This window comes from the organism of the source record quoted next, unplaced genomic scaffold (assembly GCF_019419815.1).
Source record: "Pyrus x bretschneideri cultivar Hongxiangsu unplaced genomic scaffold, Pyrus_bretschneideri_v1 Contig3, whole genome shotgun sequence".
Classification (NCBI taxonomy): domain Eukaryota; kingdom Viridiplantae; phylum Streptophyta; class Magnoliopsida; order Rosales; family Rosaceae; genus Pyrus; species Pyrus x bretschneideri.
The window spans coordinates 9,459,859-9,486,929 of record NW_025999612.1 but is presented as its reverse complement, the minus strand read 5'-3'; the positions used below and the strand labels follow the sequence as shown (position 1 = coordinate 9,486,929).

Genomic DNA, 27,071 nt, shown 5'->3' with positions numbered 1-27,071 from the left:
ACTACCATCATAAAATTTAAGAGCGATAGGCTATTGGCCGTGGGAGGTTGAGTAATCCGGAAAGCTCATGGCTCATGCATGCAGACAGCGAAGCTCCTGGGATGCCAAGTGTAGGCTGAGGTGTGTGTGCGTGGCACTGAGTGCGTTCGCCATGCACGGAAGCGGTCGAGAATTTGAGAGCGATGTCACTTCCCTCTGTCTAATCTTCATCCCAGCTAGCAGACAATAGACACCTACTTGCCTACTTAATTAGTTGGGATATTTTGGATGCGATCCCTAATTATCAATATTTTTTTACTGAAATCTTGTTGGTTTTCAATTTTTAATCCAAGTTCCTGAAATTAATGTGATAATGTATTTCTATATAGGTTACTATATTTTTTAAATTAAAAATTGAAATTTATAGCTGTTTGTATTAATGAGATTTTAAATTAAAAAATACCCATAACTTGTGGATTAAACTTATTAAAATATAAATTATACTCTCCAATATATTGTGTGTGTATGTGTGTGTGTGTGTGTGTGTGTGTATATATATATATATATATGTATGTATGTATGTATATAAACATGGGCACATTCATCAAAATTAACAAAAAAATTATTGTACCAAAATATGGGTACATTCTTCAAAACCACACAAAAAATAATAGATATTAGACTTAATAACATTAGTAAACTTCTTTGATTAAATTTGACATGGATACATTCTCAAATCAAGAAAAAGAATGTACCCATATAAGTTTAAAAATGGATTAGAAAAAATTGATTAGATTTTATATATATAAAAAAGTTATATTTTACCAGTACAAATTGGTATATTTAAGAATGAGTACATTTTAAGATTTAAAAATTGAAAAATTACATGAATGAGCACATATAAGATTAAAAAATTGGAAACCTTTTTATAAAAAATTAAGGGGTATAAACTTATTCTAATTTTTTTTTTTTTTTTTGAAAATGTTTTGAATTGAAAATTAGTTAGGAGTTTAATAAAGGTGTGAGTATTAAAATCCTATATCAATTATTAATTTTTATTTTAAAAATGATGTAACTAACATGTAAATTCATTATTGCATTAATGCTAAGGATCTTGATCAAAATCTGAAAACTAAAAAGGTTTCAATAAAAAACATTATTAACTAAGGATCGGATACTAATTTTTCCTAATTAGTTTGTTCTTTCTTGTGTTGAAGTGTGGTAGTTCATCATCTGGATCCAACCTTTTGGTTTGATTAAGATCCAGATTATTTGTTGTTCCCCTCTCTTTATTTTCTAAAGAAAATTAAGCAAGATCCCATAACATTGAAACTTTAATTTGGAGGAATCATCTGGCCGGAAATGGCCGGAGTAAATTAGAAGCTGAGGGATTGAACATATAGCTAGAAAAGTGAGATAGACCCAGAAAATGCTAAAAAGAAGGAACAACAAACAATGGTAATCTTAAGGAGATTAAATTTGTAAACACAATTTTAAAAATTAAAAGACACGAAAGTTGATGATTGATTTATTACTTAAAACGTTAATAACGTGCTGCTTATTTCTAATATTATATCATTAAATTACTTTATATCACAACCCTATCCCATGCCACTACTCTCTTCATGGTTACGCTTTACCACTTACAAGGGTTCATAACTTGTTCTATATTTTTGTTGCATCCCATCCCACTCCTGTATCTTTTTCTTTTACCAAAATTACCTCTTACTATTCATTACGTTTTTATTATTTCTTACCAACCTAATAAAAATGATAAATGACAAGTGTCTCATCTTGGGAGAACTTCTATTTTTTCAGCTTCTTATACATACATACATACATACATACATACATACATATATATATATTATTTCTGACCCTCGCATTAAATATATCAAAAAAAAAAAAAACGGATAAGTTAAACAAGAGCATGAATTCATTGTAGCCATTTCATATTAACCCTAACTAAAATAACTCACTAAACAAATTACATTAACATTCACCAAAAAAAAAAAAAAAAAAAAAAAATATACAAATTACATTGACGAAGCTTTCTTTATTTCCTTTTATTTTTGGCTGGAAACCTAACCCTAATTATGTAGTAGTACTAATGATTCATCATTGTACATTTTCATCACTCATTCTTTGGCAAATCAGAAACTTTTTTTTTTATCTCTCTCTTGGTCTAAAGCAAATCACAAACCTTAACTAATTAAAAGTGTCTTCACACACACACACCAACCTCTTTACAAATCATCTCTATATAACCCCCCACTCCCTACTACCGAGTTCTACTCACCAAGCTACCACAATCTCTCTCACTCGTTATCTCTACGCTAGGTTTCCATGGCTCCAAGCCTAACAAAGAATGCCCTAGACCTAAAGGGCCTTGCAGTGGATGACACGACGTCACAACTCCCAATAACTCTCAATGGATCCAACCTTCTCGCTAATGGCCACCCAATCCTCACTGAAGTCCCTCTCAGCGTCACAGCAACCCTGTCACCTTATAACAAGACCACGCCCTCTGGCTGCTTCCTGGGATTCGACGCGGACGAGCCCAAGAGCCGCCACGTGGTCCACATCGGAAAACTCATCGGCATCAGGTTCATGAGCATATTCCGGTTCAAGGTCTGGTGGTCCACCCATTGGACTGGAACCACGGGAAACGACGTGGAGCACGAGACCCAGATGATGCTCTTGGACAAAAACGACTCCGGCGACCCTACGTTGTGATTCTTCCACTCCTGGAAGGACCCTTCAGAGCCTCTCTCCAACCGAGTCGTGCAAACGACGACTACGTGGACATGTGCGTGGAAAGCGGCTCGATACGTGTCAGCGGGTCGAGCTTCAGAAGCTGCTTCTACATGCACGTCGGCGATGACCCGTTTAGTTTGGTCAACGAGTCAATGAAGGTGGTGAGGGCCCACTTGGGGACGTTCAAGCTCCTAGAGGAGAAAAATGTACCAAAAATAGTGGACAAGCTTGGGTGGTGTACATGGGATGCATTCTATCTTATGGTGCACCCTAGAGGGGTGTGGGAAGGTGTGAAGGGCCTAGTGGAAGGTGGGTGCCCTCCAGCACTCGTCCTCATCGACGACGGATGGCAATCGATCTGCCGCGATGAGGACCCGGTGAAGGGGCAAGAAAGCATGACCAGGATATCAGCCGGGGAACAAATGCCAGGCAGGCTGATTAGTTTTCAAGAGAATTATAAATTTAAGGACTATGAGGGTGCGTCTAGCAAGGGCATGGGTGGCTTTATCAAGGATTTGAAGGAGGAGTTTGGGAGTGTGGAGCATGTGTATGTGTGGCATGCGCTTTGTGGATATTGGGGTGGGATTAGGCCCGGGACTAATAGTCCAGTGATGCCTGAAGAGTGCAGGGTGATTAATCCTAAGTTGTCTCCGGGGTTGGAGAGGGCAATGGAGGACATGGCGGTGGACAAAATTGTGAGGAATGGAGTAGGGTTGGTTCTGCCGGAGGTGGCGCACAAGTTGTATGAGGGGATGCACTCTTATCTTCAGTCGGCGGGGATCGATGGTGTTAAGGTTGATGTCATACACGTAAGTTTGTTCTCGAAATTAAGCTCTTTTTATCCTTTTTCACTTTTGAAAAACGTCACAAATTTTTTTGCTTACATGGTACGAGTTTGGACACATGTGCACCGTTTTGAACTTTTCATTACTAAACTGTAATATTATGTAGCTCTATAATATATTTTATTGGTTCAAATTATGGAATTGTTACTTGTACTTGAACGTTAATTATTTGGATAAGCGTGAATGTCGTAATGGTCTATGTATGAGGGTTTGAAACACTGTTATATGACATCTTTGTTCGTAGAGATCATTAACCTAATTCACATTATCATTACTATTAATCATTTTTGTTGACTAAAATTTTGTCGGGCATGTAGTTTTTTCTACTAGTGTGTTTTATCATTCGCAAAACAAAAGAAACAAAAAGAATAAGCTATCATTGTCATATTTCAAAGGTGAGGTTGCATATTAAATCGAGAGATATACTGTTTGATTTAATTTCTATTTCGTGCCATGGTGCAGTTGCTTGAGATGTTATGCGAGGACTTTGGGGGTCGGGTTGAGCTGGCGAAAGCCTATTACAAGGCACTGACTGCTTCTATGAGGAAGCATTTCAATGGCAATGGGGTGATTGCTAGCATGCAGCACTGCAATGACTTTATGTACCTCGGAACCGAGGCCATAGCCCTTGGACGTGTTGGTACGTAGACTATATATTCCGAGCAAGTATTTTGCATTCGAATTTCTTTTTTGCAATTTACATTACGAACTTCTAAGCTATTAATTTCCACCATAAACTTTTCTTTGAGCCAATTATCCGTTCGAACTTTTACAAGTAGCCAATTATCTCCAAACTGTCAAATTTGCAAACTTCTCATCAATTCTTCCATCTATATATTTGTCACATGAGCCACTTAAGAGAATAAAAACGTGATTTTGCTGCTATCTGATAAGTCCTTGTGATAGAGAGGTAGATAGATCAGATCTGCACACGAGGGATAATTTGGTTTGTAGGAGTGTGTTTTAGTGAGGCTAGGAAGTAGGATTTACTCTCGACTGGAGAAGTGAAATCATGTGGACAAAATTTTGGATGTAATGTTGATTAACGGAACGGTATGGAGATAATTGCCTATTTATCAGTTCATAGAATAATGGCTGGACAAAAGGTTCTTAGTAGAAACTGACAGGGTGATTGATACAGGTTCAGGGAACAATTTGTAGAAAACCTCAATATGTTTTTTATTTGAAGAATTTGCATTCTCTTATCAGTTATTTGCAGGTCTAACCAATTTCTTCGCATTGATACAAATGTCATAGGAGATGATTTTTGGTCTGAGACGACGGCGGAAGCAGATGGAACATATTGGCTGCAAGGGTGTCACACGGTGCACTGCGCCTACAATAGCCTTTGGATGGGCAACATCATACAGCCAGATTGGGACATGTTTCAGTCTACTCACCCTTGTGCTGAATTCCATGCTGCGTCAAGAGCTATATCCGGAGGACCAATCTACGTTAGTGACTCTGTCGGAAAGCACAACTTCAAGCTTCTTAAGAGCCTGGTTCTGCCTGATGGGTCCGTACTGCGATGCCAACACTATGCCCTTCCTGCTAGGGATTGCCTATTTGAAGACCCTTTGCATGATGGGAAAACAATGCTCAAAATATGGAACCTCAACAAAGTAAGACACTCTTTTAACAGCACGGGATGTGATTTTGGCACTCTTTTTCTCGCTCTACATAGTGTTTGTTTATTGTTTGCATTTGGAACATAAATACAAGAGAGAAGTTAGCGTTGGTCATACGAGAAAAATTGAGTGCATAAATTATTTCTCTAACAGTGAAAACTAGCGTCGGTTATCAAGTACCTGCTTAACTCCATTACAACTGTTAATGGTAGTAAGTTTCATGTACATGTGTGACTTAAACTGTTATTGGTTGTGAGTCTCGTGAATGGGCTCCAACCCCCTACCAACGTGATGACCACTGATGCCAGCTTTTCTCCTTTCAAAGTGTAGTAAAGTTTGGTAAGCTAGATAGCAATAACCCTAAATATTGCTTGAACTGTAAGATAGGGTTTAAAAAGATGCCCTTTTTAGTTTTGGTGCTAACTCAACGTTTTTCGACATGTACTTGCACCAGTGTACTGGAGTTTTGGGTGCTTTTAATTGTCAAGGAGGAGGATGGTGCTCGAAATCCAGGCGGAACAAAATCGCCCCCGACTGCTCAAAGTCTGTGACCTGTTTTGCTAGTCCAAAAGACGTGGAATGGAATCAAGGGAAGAACCCCATTTCAGTACAAGGAGTGACCATATTTGCTGTGTACACGTTCCAGCAGAACAAGCTGAAGTTCTTGAAGCCATCAGAGAAGGTAGAGATTCCACTTGAGCCTTTTAGTTTTGAGCTCCTCACTGTTTCTCCGGTGAGGGTCTTGCGGAAGAAACTGATCCAATTTGCTCCGATTGGATTGGTCAACATGCTCAACACTGGCGGTGCAATTGATTCAGTAGAAGCTGAGGAGCATGAGGGGAACCCTAGTTTGGTGAGAATTGGAGTGAAGGGTTGTGGAGAAATGAGAATGTTTGCTTCAGAAAGGCCAACTGCTTGTGAGATCGATGGAGATGGAGTGAAGTTTGATTATTTTGATAAGATGGTCAGAGTCCAAGTGCCATGGCTTACTTCTTCAAGATCAGTTCTAGTTGACTACTTGTTTTGATCAAATGTAAAGAATTTGATCCTTGTTGCTAGCAATTTCAATCTGTAATTCAATCGTGTTTTTTATTTCAGCAAACAGTGTGATATGATATGCTAGATTGGTAAGTGATCATGAACTTTGTGGATTTTATACAAGAAGTGTGTTTTAAATTAATAATTTGTTATGGAAAATGCAACGAAGACTATGTTTTTAAATTATATTTTAAGAATTATATGATATAGACTATGATTGAATTCTTTCTTTAATATTTTAAATAAGGAATCAACCTATCTACGTAGTGTTTAAAATATTCACGAAATTATCGATAATCAAGGATCGATATGAAAAGGGAGTGAAATATAAATTTCACTATATATCGGCGACATATAGGAAAATTATTAAATACCGACAACATTTATCAATTCACTACATAAATTTTGTCAGAATCTATTGCATATTTCGAATTTTGGATTTTTTTTTTTTTTTTTGAGAAATTTTTCTCTAATTTTGACTAAAACTGAATGAGTTGATCCCTACTCCATCACAAATTTCGATAATTTCCTTTGAAGATAATCGCTATTAATATTGATATTTTCATAAATTTGCATATTGATATTTTTGTCTATATCATAACTTTTTCAGAATTTTGAATCATAACTTGCCAACATGATCCTCTCCGAATCTTTTGGTGAGGATTCTGGAGATTTGTAAATTATGTCCGTTCATCGTACTTCATACGGTCAGTTTTTGTCAGGTATTGTTTGTATTTAATTTTAAATAAAAATATTTAAAATGATTTCTAATCGCACGATATACAATGAACGAATATGATTTACGTATCTTTAGAATTCTCACAAAGAGAATCCGGATTCCATAACTTGTTTCACAATTCTCTTAGTTTTACAAAAAGTAATAAATAAACGAAAAAAATATCAAACCTTACTATTGAGCTTAGCTAAAAGAAATTTCGTTTGGGCTTTACCCACCCGCAATCCAACCCAAAAGAGAAAGGAAACATATCAAGAACAGTGGAGGAATCAGCCTCTGCGGCTCCGCTTCAAACGCCGGTCATTCCTCCGTAGGCATCTCCGTCGGGCCACTAAGCACTACACAATCAGCTGTTTGGATTCTCAGAAAACATGACGGATAGCACCGGAAAATCTCGGAGAAAATTCCTAGCACGATGAAGACGACGGAGTTCATGGATAAGCAGATCATGGAACTCTCTCGGTCCCACTCCGAGGATTTCTCTCAACTTTCGTACCCTCAACAATTCGATAACGACGGCAAGGACGACTCCGACTCCGACTCCGTTTCCAGCTTTCATTTCCGCCCCGCACGACGTGTCGCCTCGCAGGAGCCGCGCATTACCGCTCTCGAGGTTTGTGCATTTCAAATTTCAGCTAAAGCTTTAACCTTCTGTGTTTGGTAAATTTGGGAAGTTGAATTCTAACTGTAATTAGGGTTTTGTATGGAGTTTATATTCAATTTTGTGTTATTAAATCGAATTAAATTCGGTTTAATGTAAATTGATCTGGTAATTTTAAGTTACCAAAGAAAAAAAATTGGAAATTTGAACTGATATGCTGTTGAATTTTGTAAGTTATATGTTTCGATTCGTGTTCGTGATTGTTGAAGAGTTTCAAGTGATTGCTTGCTTCTGTTATGAATCACAGAGTGGCAGTTCTATGGACTACCTTAACCTTTCCAAACCTGGAAGCAAGTATGCTGTCAGGGCTTGCGAGGATTCGCCATTGATTTCGGTGATTGAGGGAAAGATGAACCAGCATTTTGGCAGTCTATTGCACGCGGTTGAGGGTCTCAGTGCACGAATTTCCCAGCTGGAGACTCGATTACGCCGGCTGGAGAATTCTGTTGACGACTTCAAGGATTCTACTGAAATCAACCATGGGAAGGCTGATGGGAAACTGAGGCAGCTAGAGAATATGCTAAAAGAGGTATTGTGAAATTATTGGTTTTTTCGTTTAACCGGTCAATGTATGTTGCATTGTTCTATGAGTAAAACTTAAGAGGATGGATAACTTGGGTGGTACAAATTAGGTCCTAGATGCACAGAATTGATATTGATGGCAAATTTATTCAGTCGAAGTTTTTATTTAGCAGGTTCATAGCCAGATAGGTTTTCATGGCAATTATCTGATTTAAATATGCTTGTGAGCTCGACTTTTGTAACACGAGGCACAATGTACTTGCCAACAGCTTCTTGACATGGTTCGTGTTGCTTGTAAATAAACTGTAGGTTGACACTGGTATGCAGAATTTGAGAGATAAACAAGAGATAGCAGAGGCTCGGTTGGAGCTTGCAAAGCTTCAAATGTTAAAGGGTCAGCAGCAATCGGAAAACCAAGCGAGCAATGTGCAAAAAGTTTCATCTCCAGGAGTACGATCATCCGCTCCTCAGCAAAGCTACCAACTGCATTCAGCTCAGGCCCCCACCCTACGAGTTCCTTCTCTTCCTACTAATGATCCCGGAACTCCACCTCATCAGAATTTTCCTCCAGCACCTACAGCACAGGTCCAGGTCCCCACGCAGTCACCTCAGAGTCAAATCCCATCTATTCAACATGCAGATTCTAACTACTCACCACCTGTGCCAAATCCGCAGCCCACACCTGAGATGTACTACAGCCCTCAAGTACAGCATTCGCAACCGCCACCCACTGCACCGTATCAACTTTTTCCATCAGCACCACAACCATCACTAACCTCACAATCGCAGCAGCTGCCTCAACAGCACCCACCCTTCAATGCTGCTGATCCCCAAGCCCAGTTTTCGTTGGTTCATAATCCTGGAGAAACCTCCATGCCATCTCAAAGATATCCTCCAAGCTTCCACAACACCTCTAATGCACCTGGCTTGGCTCTCCCACCCCAACAACAGCAGTATGCAGGTTCCATTCAATATACGCATGATCAAACCGCAAGCAATCACTACCTGGAGTTCCCCCCTGGGCATGTGCAACCAGTTCAAAATTCACGTTTTGATGATTTTCGTTCCCACGTTGGATCTTCATCTCACGACAGCGGTTCAAACATGAAACATTCGCAAGTCATGCCAGCCTCTTTAGACCGTTCTGGTGGAAGCAGCTTTTCGAAACTGCCAACTGCCAAGGTATTGCCACACGCAATACCCATGGCTGCGAGCGTGGATAAGGAATCGAGTTCCAGTGGGACTGGAAACAGAATACCGATTGATAATGTCATTGATAAGGTTGTCGCGATGGGATTCCGGAGGGACATGGTCCGAGCAACAGTGAGGAAAATGACCGAGAATGGGCAGTCGGTGGACGTTAATGTTGTGCTGGATAAGCTGATGAACAATGGAGAACAGCCTCAAAGTGGTGGATCTGGCCGGTAAGAAATGCGCTTGCTTCTAATACTTTGCTTGATTATGATTTACGAGTGTGATATTCAGCTATATGCTTAGTTTTTCTATGTGCTTCCGCATCCATGTATAATTACCACCATTTGTTTCTGAATGTAAATATGAAATGACTGGTGACATTGAAATTTGTTGTGTGTTGTATTTGTGAATGTAAATTTCACCAAACGTTTGCTTGGATGTTACTTGCATGAAGGTTTATGTCGTGATCGAGTGACAAAATATTAGAATGTGAGTATCCAACTCAAAATCAACCGACAGTTCTCCCGAAACCTCGTCGGTTTGCTAAGGACACGCATGTAGCCTATAACTTAGGGTGGGCTAGGTGTAGCTTGGCATTGAAAGGAGTGACAGCTGGGCTTTTTTCATTCACAAAGCTGTGCAGACTCTAGGGGCGTGCTAGACTGGTTGCTGGTGATAGAGATTCCCTCGCCGTTTCATTTTACTTTGACCATCCCTAGTTAAAGACGGGAAAGTGATATTCTTGATTTTTTTTTTTTAATTTATTTGATCTGACGGTCAGAATTAAAAGTGGTATATGTGAAGTAAAAAAAAAAGTGTAGATAGCACTGCTCGAAGAAGAAAAAGAAAAACTTACCTATCACATGTATATGCGAAAAATCCTGCTTTCTCTTATCACGTAACTTTTGACGGAATTAATTAAGATGTCATTGTCGTTACACTTTTACTTTTGACCATCCATTTTTACAACTTGCTCTTATTAAATAGAAAAAATCAAGGGTAGTGTTATCCATGCATATAATTTTTACTTCTCATACACTCTTCTTAATTTTCGCTGTCGGATGGAATGAATTACAGAAGATCCACGGCAAAAAAATAACAAGATGCGTGAGGTAAAAATGAGTGTGAATAACACCCTCTCCCTCTCTTTTCACTTAAGCCAGTCCTTGCCGTTACAATTCTACCTCTGACCATCCATTTTCTTACAGGTTCATGTAGTTCCTCTCTCTTATCTAGTGAGTTGTGTGATAAGAAAGACTAAAAGAGAGGTTAGATAAACCCAGGTTCATGTAACCCATCTCTTATTTTCTTACAGGTTCATGTAGTTCCTCTCTCTTATCTAGTGAATTGTGTGATAAGAAAGACTAAAAGAGTGGTTAGATAAACCCAGGTTCATGGAACCCGTCTCTTATCACAGGAGCTATGTGATAAGAGAAACTTATTCGAGTTTTATGAAACCTTGCATGTAATTCTTTCTTCTTATCAAAAATAAAAGTCTCGATTGGTTTAACATATTTATTCTTAAGCACAAATAGTCCTCACTGAAACCATTTTTTTTTTCTGTCATGTATCTTAAACTCTTAATCATTGATGCACATTCCTCGACCTATCTTGAAGAAGGACCATGTCCTTAATTGCTAGAAAATGGAGAGGTTTTCAAATTTTCATGGCTAGAAAAATAGGACCACAATTTGGTATAGGGAGGAAAAAAGATAGTGACCAGAGACTTGATTGCAAAGAGGGTGAGTCTGTTCATGTGGACTAGGAAGGAAGGAGGGTTTTGTTTTCAATCTTTCATTCCATTTGGGAGGAGGAGGAGGAGATTTTTTTGTTAGATTATATTAGATTACAATGACTGAGCTCTCAGTAACATAAATAGTAATGGTCCCAAGACTAATAGGCACAAAATAGTCTTCCTTATTTATTTATATTTTTAATTGATGGCGCAGTCACGACAGTTCACCATTTTGGAGGTCAGAAAAAATTCACAGAAGCATTTTAGCCTCTGTTTGGTCATCATCGTGTGATTCACCAGTACCAAAAACAAAACTCGAGACGAATTGTGTAAAATATGAGTTTGAAATTTGCTCCAATCACTGAACCACCTCTTGATTGTGCTGATTTTGTGGACCCTTTAAAATAAGCTAATAAGTGAGAGAGAGGTCCATTCCCTCTTGTACTCCAGGAATATATGTGACTCATCCCCTTCCATCTATATTTTGTCCAAAACCAACAAATGAAATTTGTTTCATCTACCACCACCACCCTTGTAGTTATAACGCCTTATATCTTCTTTTTAAGGTATTAATATGGAAGTTTTGGGATTGAAGGACTCTAAGGTAAAAAATTGGATTGGTTGTGTAACCTATAAATGTATTTTAATAGGGTTGTCTTGTCACATCATTACAGATAAAAATAAGGTGATACATTATAAATTTAGGGTATCCATAAATGAATTTATGTGATATAACATGAGTTGATCGATAATGTCACATAACAGTATGACAATCACACTAAAAACTGCATTTGTTGTGACCAACAAATCTTTATTGCAAATTGCACAAACATATCTAGACTCGTGTTCTAGTCAACAAAAGCTCGTGAGACATATCTTTGGACTTTTGCTTCAACAAAGACAAGTTGTAATCAACAAAATTCTTACCCTAAATCGTTTAAGGGTCTTGAACTGCTGAAGATATATGCATGCAACAAATTCTCACTCGCGCAACACCTAATGAGTTTTGATGAAATTTTTAACCGAGATTAAAAGATGTGATGCATTCACACTAAAGGTGAAGTGTATGCGGTGAATTAGCAACATTTTTTATTCAATTTTTTTACGCCATTTCCCGAAGGTTGGTCAACCAATTTTCAGGCCAGTTCGTGTCATTTTCTTGCATAATTTTGCTAATTCTTGCATTCCAATTATTAAATTATTCTCTGGCAGTGAAAATACTTAAAACTAATCAACTTTATTCAATATCTCTCTCATGTAGTAAGTAAGACTAAAATACTCTTAACAAAATTGTTTGATTTCAATTCATTCTCATTAATAGATTTTTAAAAAGTTTTCTTCGTGTTCAAATTATCGATTCTTAGTACGTAAGCATGACATAAGTTAGCCATGTAATTTTATTTTCTAGATACTTTCAATTGACAAACAAACAGTTAAAACGTTCTTATAATCTGTGAGAAGTGTTATTGTCACTTCAAAAATCTCATTCTACACTCCTCACAAGTGTTTTTTTTTTTCCAAATATAGAAAGTTTGGAGTGTAGAATGAGATTTTTGGAGTGCTAATAACAATTCCCTAATCTGTTATTGAACACATTCTACGCAGTTTTTATATATTTGTTTAATTAGGTTATTGACAAAATTCGTTATAATCCGTTACACACATACGTCAACATCGGCACACTAATATATTGTTGAATTTGAATACGTTTTGTAAATTAGTTATCAACAAACAAATGGTTAAAAATCGTGATAACTTGTTAAACAAATAAATCAGAATCCACCCGTAATTAATTTTCGTTAGATTTAGAACACATCATTTAACTCAAATAATCCGAAAACATAATACGACTAGAAGATAACTTTTTGGATCGCAAAGTACAATATTTTTGTAAGAGTTGTCTATTCCTTATATAATACAAGAGAGATTATATTCACACCCCAAATTACTTCTCTTATACTCTTTTATTTTTTAAATATTTTTCTATCAAATGTTAGTGGTGTGTAAAAAATATTAAAAAATTAAAAAAGTGTGGGAGAAGTAATTTAAAGAGTGTGAATATAATATCTCATAACACAATGATACGATACGATTATGCTATGTAATATAAGAACCCATGATTTGTAGATAAATTAATCCTTGTAAAACATTTTAAACATGGAAAATTCATTAGTCTATGCAAACATAAAGACCCACTTAAATAAAATCTAAAAAGATACAACAAAAGAAAGAAAACAAGAAAAAGATAATGCACCATTTCACTTTCAAACAGAATTACTAACAGAGAAATACAAGATTTTTTTCAAAAGTGAGACTTATGGACTTTCTGTATTCATTGTTTCGATACAATATTTTAAAACATCAGCAAAAGAATTAACATTAAATTAATGACAAAGAATTTATAAAAAGTCATACTTTTTAAGAAAGTCTCTGAGTTTATCTTAAACAAAAATTCCAAATGGACAAATTTTGGGTTTACCAAATTTCCTCCGTGTGGTCACCATCTCTTCCTTCTTCTGTAGCTCCCAGTCGAAATCTTAACTCAAAATTATTACAACTCAATAACACCTCAAACTAATTAACAAAGCAGAATCAAAAGCCAAATTCTCCAAATCAAATCAAATAAAAATTTGAAAAATCAGAAAATAAAAAAGAAGGGTAGATTAAAGCAAACAGAAAGATGGAGACAAAGCATGTAGTAACAGCAGCTTTTCCAATTCCTTATTAACCCCCCGTGCATCTATATATATAACTCCCATATATCTATCTATCTGTATATACATATATATATTCACACTCGCACACATGGAAGTATATGAATCTGGTCTTATTGGGTTTTCATTATCTTCGAGATCTAGCATCGGAAACCTGCGATTTTCCTGGAAAATCGTTCTGGGATTTCTCGTTTCCTGAGAAAAAATCCGGTCGGAAGTTTTTTCAACTCACCCATTTCATCAGTTTTTCAGTAAAAGTTTCAACCTTTGAGCCCGCGAGTTTAATTAAAGTTTTCAGAGTCCTTCCAAATCTTCAAAACCATCCTTCTTTGTTGATTCATCTCCTGTTTGATTTGAAGCGCAACCGTAGTAATCCGGGGTGTCTGAGCCAAAGCTTCAATCTTCACCGTCCATCTGGCGATCAACCTTGGTTTTCATCATCTGGGTTCTGCTGTAAATCCGCCCTCCAGTGTTTGAGTTCTTCACATTCACTCGCTCACTCACTCTGGTTTGTTTTTCGGTCCTCCAATTTCTTTGCTTTTGGAAAAATGGCCAACTTTCTGGGGATTTTCACAGTGAGGAACTTGCTTGGGCTGTCACTGGCTCTTAATCTGAGCTTGGTTCTGAGGGTGGTTTACGAGAGCGGGAAGGATGGGGGCCCACATGGGTTCTCTGTGGAGGAGCAGAGAGGGCCGTCAATGGCGGACATGGGTTTTGGGAAGGAAGCTCAGGCGACGCAGAGGACGCGTCTCTCCGCTTCTTCTTCTTGTGGCCAAGATGTCATGGAGAAAGTTATCAACCTCGACCAGTAAGTGCTTCAACACTTGTTTTGTTTTTTTCTTAATTTTTTATTTGTTTTTAATTATATCATCTAATCCTCCCGCTAAGATTTCTTCAGTTTAGAAGTACGAAGTGATATTTACCAACCTTTTTTTTTGTTCTTTTTTTTGTGCATAATTCTGTTTAATGATAAAATTTAGTAATAATTAACTGGCTTAACTTACGTAAAATTTTTTAGAATATATGAACTCCATTGAGTTGTCAAGGTATTTAATTAAGTAAACTATTAAAATTAGCTCAAAACCAGGGACAAAATTGTCTTTTGAATTTTGTGAAAAATGGGGGGCACAGGAAGTGTCAGGCAAAGCAAGGGTGTGATGGCATGTGAAATTTAATGAAGGAGGTCAAAATAAGGGAATATTATGTCATAAACTTCACTTGACGTCAGTGATATTTTTGCAAAAAAGACCTCAAACATTACCGATTTTCTGTTTTTGACTAAAATATTTATTGTTTTCCTCATTTTTCTGATTAATTTTGTGTACTGTTTACTGTGCTGACTATTTAGGCTAGGATAGGGGAAGGTAGGAGAGATCCTTGTTTAGGGTTGAGATTTTACATGGCGCATGTTAGAGCTGGCCAACTCTTTTGTACTCGATGACTGTTTTTCCGTCGGTCATATTCCTCTTCCCAAGCAATTCTAACATGCACCATAGATGGTAGTAACTGAACCTTTGACCAACAACATCATTGTGTCATAGAAACAGAAACTTGTATGCATCCCAACAAATTGGTGGGATTCTCTTGTGTCGGTATCTCAAATTAATCGAGTACTGTTATATATTTTAGGGTGAATTATATTTTACTCTGCAATTACAGTCTCATACAATATTTTAAAAACATTTGAATGTCATACATTTAGTATTATTTTATTTCAATTTCATACCACCGTTAAAAAATTTGTTAAGTTAATTGTTAAGTGATGACGTGACAAATATGAAGTTCCCATTTGTGCTAACGTGACTGCCACATTTGTGCTACGTGACTAAACACTTAATAAAATAAAATAAAAAATTAATAAAGTGAAAGAAAAAACATCCCCTTAGTCTTTCCCACCCGAGCCCACCCCCTTCTCCCATCCCCATCACCCATCCTTTCCCCCATTAATTCTGAACTCCTCAAATCCAAAAAAAAACAAAAAAACCTATCTTTCTCGTCAAAACACCAACTCTCCGTCTGGTTTTCAACGATTTGACCTTTTCCTTCGACCACCCCTATCCACCCACCAAGCTCATGTTTGATTGCAACAACATCGAGCCTCCTTGAATCAGAACTTATAGCATCGACACCAAGCCAAGCATGATCTGCACCACAGAGTTTCGTCATGCCGTTACTGCTGCTCGAAATCGGACCCGCCTCATGCAATTCCTTTGTGATAGGCAATAGGTGGGTGCAGTGTGTGACTTGGGGTGGGAAAGATTTGGGGCTAAGGGTTGGTGATGGTAGAAGGATGATGAAGAAGGGGACTTATGGTTAGAGAAATGTGCATAAGTGATAGGGAAGAGGGTGGATCGGCCTGTGACCTGGGGTGGGAAAATTTTAAGGCAAAGGATTGGTGATAGGAGAAGGAAGATGAAGGGGATTTATGATTAGAGAAAGGTGCAGAAGCGATAGGGGAAATAGGTGGAGCCGTGGAGGGGATGGATGGGTGGCTCGGGTAGGGAAGATGAAGAAGGGGCTTTTGTTTTGTTTTGTTTTTTTTTTTAATTAATTATTTTAACATTTTAAACTTTTTATTAAGTATTGGAATCTAAAGGTCTTCGCCTAAGTCAGTCAAAGACAGAGTATATGAAGTGCAAGTTCAGTGCAAAAGGAGGCTCAAATGAGTTAGGGGCGATGATTGGAGATCAGGAAGTATCAAAGAGCAACAACTTTCGCTACCTAGGATCTATCTTGCAAAAGAACGGAGAGTTAGATGGAGACCTCAACTATAGGATATAAGCTAGATGGATGAAGTGGAAAAGTGCATTCGACGTGTTGTGTGACCGTCGTATGCCACTGAAGCGCAAGGAAATTTTTTATAGGATGACAATAAGGCCATCAATGCTTTATGGCACAGAATATTGGGCGGTGAAGTATCAACACATACATAAAATGGGTGTAGCAGAGATGAGAATGTTTTGTTGGATGTGTGGGCACACGAGAAAGGATAAAATTAGGAATGAGGATATCCGAGGTAAAGTAGGAGTAGCCGAAATTGAAGGAAAAATGAAAGAAAATTGGTTACGGTGGTTTGGACATGTGAAACAAAGGCCTATTGACTCTTTGGTTAGAAGATGAGATTACAGGACAAAGGTTCAGGGTTGAAGGGGTAGAGGAAGACTTAAGAAGACTTTGGAAGAGACTATAAGAAAAGACTTAGAGTACTTGGATCTAACGGAAAACGTGATACAGAATCGAGCGCAATGGCGTTCTAGGATTCATATAGCCAACCCCACTTAGTGGAAAAGACTTTGTTGTTGTTTAGTCATGTGACACAAATGTGGCAGCCACGTCAACACAAATGGAGATCCTATATTTGTCACGTCATCACTTAACGGTTAGCTTAACAAATTTTTTAACGGTTGTATGAAATTGAAATAAAATAATACTAAATGTACGAGATTGAAATGTTTTAAAGATGTATGAAATTGTAATTACATTGAAACCTAAAGAGATAAAATGTAATTTACCCTATATTTTAACTTTTTAAATAACATGTATGAATGAATTGAAATACCGCTTCAATAGCTTTCACTCCCCAAAAAGTTTGAGAGTTTATAGCAAAGATGCAAAGAGTAAATTGTAGTAATGGTCCCTCAATTTTAATCAAATTGGAGCAATGATTCATCAACTTAAAATCCATTACCATTGGTCCCTTAACTCATCAAAATGTGTAGCTATGATTATTTTCGTTAACTTTGTCAAAATGAGTTATGTTAGAAGGACCATTGTTGTGCATGCAAATTTTTGTCTTCTTCTTCTTGGACGAAATTGCACCTACAAAACAATTAAAACCTAAGGTCAAGGCCTAAAGCCTCACGCGCATACGATGAATGGTGGAGCTTTGGCCAAAGAACCTTCAATGTCAAAGTTAAAATTTGAGAGAAAGTGTTTATAGAATTTTAGGAGAATAATGGACTTAAATTTTTGGAGAAATGAGATGGTATTTATAGGGGTGTGGCTGGTCCCCTTTGGAGAGATGGGAACCAGCCACATATGGTGGGTTTTTGGTATAATTGCAAGATATTATGTCAAAATAATATCTTGCAATCAATTAAGAAATTAATTAGGAAATTAATCAATTAGTTTAGGTGATTAATCATATTTTCAATGAATAATTGAAGGTTACCTTGTGGGGAGAATTTGATGAAGATGGATGAAATAAGTTTTGAATAAATATCTATTTTGATCACTTTTGACCTTGAATGAGTCATGATTGTCTGCTGCTTGCACGTAGAAGTTTCGGTGTGCCTCGAGTGTAATATTGTCTTTTTTCATCCAAAAGTACATGTATTACCTCCATAATTTTTTTGATTATTTTTTACTCTACAAATACCCCTACACTTACTAGGCTGCTTGCAGAAAAGGGCAGCAAGTGTAAAGATCTCTAGCTTTGATGCAGATTCTCACTTGGACTTGGAATTAGATTCTTCTAGAAAAGGGAAATAAATCGCCTCTAAAGCCTATTTAAGCTTACCTTAAGTAAGGAATTAAATCAACTTCAGAAGGCAATTATTTGTCCCTACAAGAAAGAGAGAAAACTAGAGGATTTTGTTCCTTCCCATAGCACTCTTCTTTGCTTGCTCGTGCAAAGATTCGTCTTCCATTAATTTCTTTGTCTTCTCCGCATCGCACTGATGTAAGAAAAACTTAATTCTCCTTATCTTTTCATTGGGTGGTGCTGCCGCGGGGCAGCCGTCGGGATGGTGAGGCAGGTCGGCTGGCAGGGGTTAGGAGTCGGCTTGGCATGGGCCAAAGAGGTGGTGTGGCAAGGGTCATTGCTTGTGCTGCTCCGCTTAACTGAAGCTAAGGACTGGCTCGGCATGGACCAAGGAAGTAGCGTGGCATGGACCACGGTTTGGGCTGCCTCATGTTGGATGCTTGCCAAAAATGAAAAAACTGCTTGAGTTTGATTTCTTAGCTGCCGTAGATGGAGAAGCCAAGGATGGAGTTGCCAAGATTGGAGCTGCTAAAGATAAAGTATCGGATGCGTGAACTGTTAAGTGCAAAGTCCCTTGACAATTCGCTGCCTAGTTGGTCTTCAAGATTTCGATCTTTTGAGTTATGTGGCCCTTTCACACTGGCGAGTTTACCTATATGGATGTCAGGATATTAGTTTACCCTATTGTACTGGAGAGCAATTAGTTTACCATATCGCACTGGAGAGCAATTAGTTTACCCTCTCACACTGAAGAGTAGACCCAAATAGGTGTCAGGGAATTAGTTTATGTCTTTCGCATTGAAGAGCAGACCCAAATGGGTATCGAGGATTTAGTTTACCCTCTCGCACTAAAGAGCAGACCCATATGGGTGTCGGAGAATTGATTTACCCTATCACACTGGAGATCAATTAGTTTATCCTTTCGTACTGAAGAGCATGAAAGTCGTCGTCGTGAGTGCAGTTAAGGAAAGTTGACTGCTGGACAACTGAAATAATCCTCAGCATCTGAGGTCTTGTTTGGCGATTTGCTTGAGACTTCGAACTGTTTGTGGAACCTATGTAAGGGTGTAAATGGGTAGCGCATCGAGCTGTTCCCGGACTTTCCTCAAGTGTTGCGTTGTCGTTAGATGTTTCGTCGTATGCTTTTCCGAGGCTTGGTGGTGAGCAGCTGAGAATCTGAATGGATTGCAAGCTTCTCCACCATTAAGTCTTTCGTTAGTAGAGGCTGCTAGTAAGGCCTCGTATTCTGCTCCATCGTTGGATGCTTTGAAGTTTGAAGTGTTGTGGGCTTGGTCGGCGTAAATAAGAGCCGTGGTGCAAGATTGGCACGGTTGAGAGTCATGGTGACGGATCAAGGGCGGCCGGGGGCTGTGGAGCAAGTAGGCACGACTGTGAGCGCAAAGTTGGGGCTGGCTTGGGCCAGGTTATGCACAACAAGATGTATTGGACCACTAGGTCCATGATGTTCGGTTACTGGTGATGTGCTGCTTCAGTATTGAATCATGTAGAGTGTTGAGAACAAGACATGCCCCTCAGTTCTTGGTAGTTGGGTTGGTGTGTCATTCTGGTACTTGTCTGCCCTCAACGAGCTATTAGGCTGAGCTGATGCGTTTGTCAGAACATAAGTAATCTTTGTATCAGACAAACTATGTCAATGAAAGATAACCCGTTTATGTTGGTCATGTCTTGTTTGTGCGCCTTGTCGGTAGTTTTGTTGCGTTGGAAATCGCACAATCGCTCGGTTATGAGCATTTTTACTTATTCATGAGTATGTCTTTGTTGGGGTAGTGGAGCTCTCGGCTGCCCCCGGTCGTGACCTGTTGGTCTTGGCTGCTCTTTTATGTGTTTGGCTCATCTATGCCTCGGCTACGATGCATGTAGTACGTTCCTGGCAAGAGAGCGAATTACTCGTAAACTGCTGATTGAACTTAAGCTAGATTGAGTGATTGCTTCTTTCCGTTTGTCGTGTTGCCTACTTCGATGTGAGGTGGATGATGCTCCTTACGGGCCTAGCCGCGAATGAACACTTCATTTAGAAGGTTGCTCATTGTTGATTATTGAAGTGTGGCCCCAACAATGAATGTATGCTTGTCCGTGGGCTTAACCGAGAATGCACACTCCTCTGCATGCTAAGATGAGAGTATACGCTATCTTGGAGGCCCAGTCAGTAGTGTACACTGCCAAAACATTCGGTTCGTGATTGGTCAAGTGGATGTTTGCCGGGACGCTGTTGGAGAGGTTCGTCGTCTGCCCTTGTCCTACTTCGGGACACCTCGTCTGAGGCACGCTGCAAGAGCTAATTCGCCAAGGTAGTTTGTTGCGCGAGAGTGCTTATCAACTCTATGACTTGTCAAGACAATTGTTGCTCGCCATTTGAGGTGGAAGAGCTTGGACGGTATACATCTCATTGAGTAATGGAAATGTAATGGACTCTGGGCGTGATATTTGAGTTTGGAGGTCAAATCTGTGGAGAAATGAGGTGAAAATACCCTCGATTCAATCGTCGGTCTAGAAATCTGAAGTCGGGACGGTTGAACCGGCCTTGGAATGGTTGAGATTGTTGGTGGGCCACGAGAGTGGGTTGGGCTTCAGATTGGACCGCAGAAGCGAGTCGGATTCCTGAAGCGGGTCGCGCAGCTAGCATGGATTGCCCCTTGTGTGGTGCGTGTGGGCGCTGGGCCTAAGCTCTGATTGGGAGTGCGCTGGGCTTGCGCTAGCCTTGGGCCCGCGAGGGCTAGGTTGCTTTTCCTGCCGCAGCTGCTTAGGCTTGCGTTGCTGAGGTAATGGCTTGGGCGGGCTCGCGTTGGGCCTGACTTGGCTACCTTGTAGATTAAGCCGTGCACCAGGTGGATGAGGCTTGGGCCTACATTGTTGGGGCAACGGTTTGGGCTGCTTTTAGCGCATGGGCTTACTGCTGCAAAGCGGCTTGGGCCTAGGCTGGTGGCTACCTTGTTGCCCCCTGTTTACCGTGGGCTTGCTACCATGGAGCTGGTCCACTTCCCACTGCCACGGTAGCCCTCGTGGTTGCCATGGGGGTGGTGTTCTTTGGTGGCAAAGTTGCTCCTCTTGCCATCGTATTGAGCCTTGTTGATTGTTGTAGTGGGGTTATGTCTCGTCCTCCATCATTCGATCGGGATCTTTGAACGTAGAAAGTTCTGTTCGTCATGGTTTTCGAATTTCTAATCATTGCACCTTTTTTTTTACGTTTATTCAAAGAATTTTATAAAAAAAATTCTAAGAATAAGGACGTACGAAAAATTTACAAATGAACAAGAAATGAGAAACTTTGAATGCGAGAGTCTTCTTTGAGCATGTGAATCGAACTCTCAATGAAAGCACCAATTTGTGAATGGAAATTTCCGCCTTCTTCTTCTTGGACAAAATTGCACCTACAAAATAATTAACACTTAAGGTCAATGCCAAGAGTCTCACACGCTTATGATGAATGTGGGGGAGACTTTGACCAAAAAACCTCTGATGTCAAAGTTAAAATTTGAGTGAAAAAATCTTTAGAGAATTTTAGGAGAATAATGGACTTAGGTTTTTAGAAAAATGAGGTGGTATTTATAAGGGTGTGGTTGGCCCCTTTTGGAAAGATGGGAAACGACCATATATGGTGGTTTTTAGGTGTAATTGCAAGATATTATGTCAAAATAATATCTTGCAATCAATTAGGAAATTAATTCAAGTAATTAATTCTATTTTGAATGAATAATTGAAGGTTACCTTGTGGGAATGATTTGATGAGGATAGATGAAATATGTTTTGAATAAATACCTATTTTGATCACTTTTGATCTTGATTGAGTTGTGATTGTCTGCTGCTTGCGCATAGAAGTTTTGGTGTGCCTCGAGGGTAATATTGTCTTTTTTCACCCAAAAGTACACGTGTAGCCTCCATAATTTTCATGATTATTTTTTACTCTACAATTACTACAATTGGGGTTTATCAACTCATCAAAACGTGTAGTTATTGTCTTTTTCGTTAACTTCGTCAGAATTATGTCAAAATGGGTTATGTTGGAAGGACCATTGCTACAATTAGGTTCAAGTTGCGGGACCATTGCTCTAATTGGGTTCAAGTTGAGGGATTATTGCTCCAATTGGGTTATAGTTGAAGGACCAATGATAATTGATTTTTAGTTGAGAGACCAATGGTAATTGATTTTTAGTTGAGGACCATAACTACACGTTTTGATGAGTTGAGGAACCAATGGTAATGAATTTTTAGTTGGAGAACCATTACTTCAATTGAGCTAAAGTTAAATGATCATTACTACAATTTACTCAAGAGCGGAGTAGCCTATGTGCATGTTTTTTATGGCAACTTTTACCCGAAGTGCGTGTTAGCATGAGGCACTACATGGGGCTTCTAGATGCACACCTGCTTTATGGCCTTCTGTGAAGTGCTGAAATGACTAAATTGAAGTGCGCCGTGGGCTGTCTGAGATATTCAAAACTTTTAGCCGTCCAAGTTGTAAAATTAGCTTTTCATGACCTTTCTTTTTAGTCCCCATGTCGAGATTCTCTGGATCTTACCGCCCTGTGGGACCCACAAAAGATTTAACCCCTCTTAGAATGGTCTGATGTTTGCCGGGTATCCATCTAGTCATCGATCTGCTGATAGAGTGGGACCCACCTTGCCCCATGCCATACCTACCTCCATGGCTCCATGCAATTTTAGGGAATCTCATTACTGTGCGACAGATTTTTATTTTTCGGATTTTATGTTTTGTGAGGACAGATTCGACCGTGTAACCGCCGTAGCATCTTCTCTTTTTATCTACCTCGTTACGCGACAGTGGTATCGTATTTTTTTGTTTAACATGTTTTTTTTTTTTTTTTTTTTTTTTACCGTGTTGGTGAATGCAGCGGTGACCCTACTATGTATGAAAATTACTGGCAGCGGATGGGTGAAAGAACCACAGTCGTGATCTCTGGGTGGCAGTCAATGAGCTATTTCTCAGATGTCAAAAACCCTTGCTGGTTTTTGGAGCCAGAGTTTGCCAAACAAGTTGTGAGACTGCACAATGTGGTCGGCAACGCCGTCACCGAGGGCCGCCAAATCGTGGTCGGGACGGGTTCATCCCAGCTGTTTTTAGCCGCCCTCTATGCCCTAGCTCCCAAAGATGGATCTGAGCCATTGAGTGTGGTGTCGGCCGCCCCATACTACTCGGTAAGCTTGATATTTTGGGTTTAACTTTAATCCTTTTTTGTTTAGTTTAATTATATTTAGTGCTTTAAAGTTATAGATTTTTGAATATTTTAAGGTCACTAGTTTACTTACCAACAAATCAAGGCAAAGTCAAACGCATCATGCATCAGTGATGAAACCACATGTTTTATTCTCATAATTTTGTATTTGTTTATATGATCACTTTGCATAGTGGACATGCTTTTTTTCCAATGGCGTCTACTTTAATTAGAAAATTAATTAACATTAAGTCAGATATTTACTCCGATGGCGTCATCTTGCTTAATCTCTTGGCTTTTCATGCATGATAAAGAACATCTTCAAAAAGTGTGTTACGAGAGGGCAAATCTACTTTTAACTCATTTTGTGTGGTCTTTATGTGGCTTATTATTGATTGACACGTGTTTATCTAATGATAACAAAGTTGAGGATTACCATATGTCAAGTAATGATAGAAATCATAAAAATGTCACACACAAAAATGAGTGCAACAAATTTGAACCCTGGTTACGAGCATTCACCCTTGGAAGCCTCGAGTTTGATTCACCTGTGACATTAATAATATGGCATTTAATTTGCCTGCCTTGCTTCTGAAGCTTTTGAATTTTGGTATCTCAATTATTTATCCTTGCCCCCCCTCTCCCTAATTTTGACTACATCTTTCGTCTCCCTTCCTGGTTCGTCCCTATTTATCCTGTCCTGCACACATAAAATATGTCCAAGCATGTGCCCATCGGACAGATCAAATAAGTAAGAAAATATATATCTAAGCTTTCATAAATTAACTCAAATATTCAACTTTATAGCATTACTTCAATCATAATTCATGGAGTAACGAATTAAAAAAAATAAATAAATAAAATTACACATCACGTTATGCAGTCTGCTCTCGAATCAAATTCGTAACATTTCGGCATGCCTAGTCCTAGCGAAGATCACGCTTCATTTTTTCTTGGAAACTAGGAAGATAGTTCTTCGCGTGATGGCGATAATTTGAACTTGCATTCTTTGCTGCTCGTCTGTAAATGTGTGTATGATGTTGTGTGTTTTAAGGTGGCTACTGATGGTTTCTTTGCAGTCTTACCCCTCTATGACGGACTGCTTGAAGTCCGGCTTGTACAAGTGGGCCGGTGATGCCCGAAGCTTCAGCAAAGAGGGACCTTATATAGAGCTAGTGACCTCCCCAAACAACCCTGATGGATTCGTCAGGCATTCCATGGTCAATCGAACAGGGGGTTTATTGGTTCACGATTTGGCCTACTACTGGCCACAGTATACCCCGATTTCTTCTCCTGCGGACCATGATCTGACGCTGTTCACCGTCTCCAAAGCTACTGGCCATGCCGGGACACGCATTGGGTAAGCTTGATACTGATCACAGAGTCTTAGTTCTTGTGTCTTGGTTGTGTTGCTCTGCGAACAATAGTTCTTGCATTACGAAAAATGATCTCTGATTTGAATTTTTCTTCCAGGTGGGCTCTTGTTAAAGATCCTGAAGTTGCAAAGAAGATGATCAAATTCATAGAGCTCAACACCATTGGGGTGTCCAGGGATTCACAGCTCCGAGCTGCCAAGATTTTAGAGGTGATGACCAACACCTCTGAAAACGTTGGCCACATTGGTTCCTATGAATCCTTTTTCTGGATTAGCCACCACCTCATGGCAGAGAGGTGGCAGCTACTTAGGGCGGCGGTGAACAGGAGCAGAGTGTTTAGTCTGCCCGACTTTACACCTGGGTTCTGCCACTTCCTCAACCAGGACTCCCAGCCTCAACCTGGCAAGTGAAAAATCATGAAATGATTAGTTAAGAGTCATTATACATAACTGTGTAAACATTTTTTAAGCTGTTAAGCTGACTCTACTGTTTACCACTTTTGCAGCTTTCGCGTGGCTAAAATGTGAGGACGATCGTGTGGAAGATTGCGAAAGCTTCCTAAGAGGCTACAAGATGTTAACAAGAGGAGGAAGGCACTTTGGAGTGGGTCCAAAGTACGTCCGCATAAGCATGTTGGATCGGGACAACAATTTCAACTTATTTGTGGAGCGACTGTCTGCGATTCAGTCATGACAGTGGACCGTGAGCTGTTGCAGAGGAAGGAGAGGGAGTGTCACATATTCGTTCATATGTAGATTAGTAATGAAAAGTAATACAATCTGTATCCATCTATTTAAATGATATGATTTTTCAACGTAATTTATGAGAGTCCAAATCCATCCATCCCTCGAGAATGAAATTTTCGGATGAAATTTGCAGAAACACTTGCCATGAATAATGAAATTTACAGTGCAACAAGTAAATGGATGTAACTTCCAGCCAAGGATGAGGTTGTAGGTCCTCAGGTGCCCACCATTGGAGCAGCATTCCCACTTCTCCCATGCCACTCATTTCTACAACCCTAATTTCAACTCTCTCAAGTTTTCCTCTCTCTTTAGGCTTTTCCTTCCCTCTCTTTCTCCTCGTCTTCCTCCCCCTAAAACCTAGAAACCGACTCAGAAGTTCTAAATTGGTCACCATGACCAAAGGAGGGAGATATGAAACAATATATGAGTAACTTTAATGTATCCGAACAAGAGGAGGTTCGGGAGGTATTTACAGGAAAATTTGGAATCAACAATCAACTAAGACAAAGTTCACTAGTTTCACGCGAAACAGAAATAACGCATGTTTTGTAGGAGTTTTGAGACTCCTATTGTCCCACATCGGGAAACATTGAATTGTCAATGGCCTTTATATAGGTGTAGTCATTTATACTAGTAGTTAGGATTTGGACAATTTGGAAATAGATTGAAGGCTTGGGCCTTATGATTGTGGGATTAGGTTTGTATAATATAGCCTAACACTATTAATATTAATTAATCAAGACAAGGGCCTTGGGCCTTGGAAGTTAAAATTAATCATATTCATTAATTTTATTTTTGGATTAAGTTATTTATTTATTTATTAATTAAAAAAAATGTTTTGATCAAGAGACACAGTTCTTAGAAAGAGTTGTGTATTTTCAAATACGTTGAACATATATTTGAAAGGTGTAAAACAACCTATATATCTGCAATCACAGTTTCCAAGTAAAATCATATTTTCTTCATCTTTTCCTTCCGTACAAAATTTCCAGAGAGTAAACACACAAAAAAATTCGCTAGAATTCTATAATCCAGTGCGGGTTGTAGAATTAGATAGTTATATCCTGGTCGAGCATACGTTGTAGAATCACAAGCACAAAAGTGGGATGAAAATATCGTTCGAAGGACATAGCTATTGCGCTAGCCTCTACCTTTGATTCAATCAAGTTAGTATCATTTTAATTTCTGTATTTATTTTGTTATTTCATTATGTATTGCAAGTATATTTTAGTAATAAAGTATAAGTATTTCAAGTTATGTATTTTTGTTATTTTTTGTTTCTGAATTGTTCTCTAACATGTTTAGACAAATTGTTCATCTGTTACCACAAAATAAAGAGCGCACGTTAAGAGTTAAAAATTAAATATTAATTGAAACAATTTTTTGATATAATTTCATGTGACTAAATATTCTAGATAATACCTTATAGCATAAATATTTAAGGAAACTGTTATTAGAACTCAAA

The 27,071-nt window shown here is 38.8% G+C and overlaps 2 protein-coding genes and 1 pseudogene across 2 annotated transcripts; all 3 read left to right on the top strand.

Annotated features, from left to right (window-relative positions):
• Nucleotides 1-1,465: 1,465 nt before the first annotated feature.
• On the top strand, nucleotides 1,466-6,236 carry LOC125479571 (annotated as a pseudogene).
• Nucleotides 6,237-7,187: 951 nt separating this feature from the next.
• On the top strand, nucleotides 7,188-9,798 carry LOC125479776 (WW domain-binding protein 11-like). Its single transcript, XM_048589708.1, has 3 exons — nucleotides 7,188-7,596; nucleotides 7,892-8,173; nucleotides 8,476-9,798. The coding sequence occupies exons 1-3, from the start codon at nucleotides 7,399-7,401 to the stop codon at nucleotides 9,592-9,594; spliced, it is 1,599 nt and encodes a 532-aa protein (XP_048445665.1). The 5' UTR covers nucleotides 7,188-7,398; the 3' UTR covers nucleotides 9,595-9,798.
• Nucleotides 9,799-13,613: 3,815 nt separating this feature from the next.
• Nucleotides 13,614-25,703, top strand: LOC125479840 (tryptophan aminotransferase-related protein 2-like). The gene is made up of 5 exons (XM_048589917.1): nucleotides 13,614-14,617; nucleotides 23,164-23,467; nucleotides 24,564-24,844; nucleotides 24,958-25,262; nucleotides 25,366-25,703. Exons 1-5 carry the CDS (start codon nucleotides 13,911-13,913, stop codon nucleotides 25,551-25,553), a joined length of 1,785 nt encoding a protein of 594 aa, XP_048445874.1. The 5' UTR covers nucleotides 13,614-13,910; the 3' UTR covers nucleotides 25,554-25,703.
• The last annotated feature ends 1,368 nt before the right edge of the window (nucleotides 25,704-27,071 follow it).

Coding starts and splice junctions, on each gene's coding strand:
- LOC125479776 (XM_048589708.1), top strand. CDS start 7,399: ATGAAGACGACGGAGTTCATGGATAAGCAGATCATGGAACTCTCTCGG. Junction 7,597..7,891: donor CGCGCATTACCGCTCTCGAG/GTTTGTGCATTT, acceptor TATGAATCACAG/AGTGGCAGTTCTATGGACTA. Junction 8,174..8,475: donor TAGAGAATATGCTAAAAGAG/GTATTGTGAAAT, acceptor AATAAACTGTAG/GTTGACACTGGTATGCAGAA.
- LOC125479840 (XM_048589917.1), top strand. CDS start 13,911: ATGAATCTGGTCTTATTGGGTTTTCATTATCTTCGAGATCTAGCATCG. Junction 24,845..24,957: donor CATGCCGGGACACGCATTGG/GTAAGCTTGATA, acceptor TTTTTCTTCCAG/GTGGGCTCTTGTTAAAGATC. Junction 25,263..25,365: donor GGACTCCCAGCCTCAACCTG/GCAAGTGAAAAA, acceptor CCACTTTTGCAG/CTTTCGCGTGGCTAAAATGT.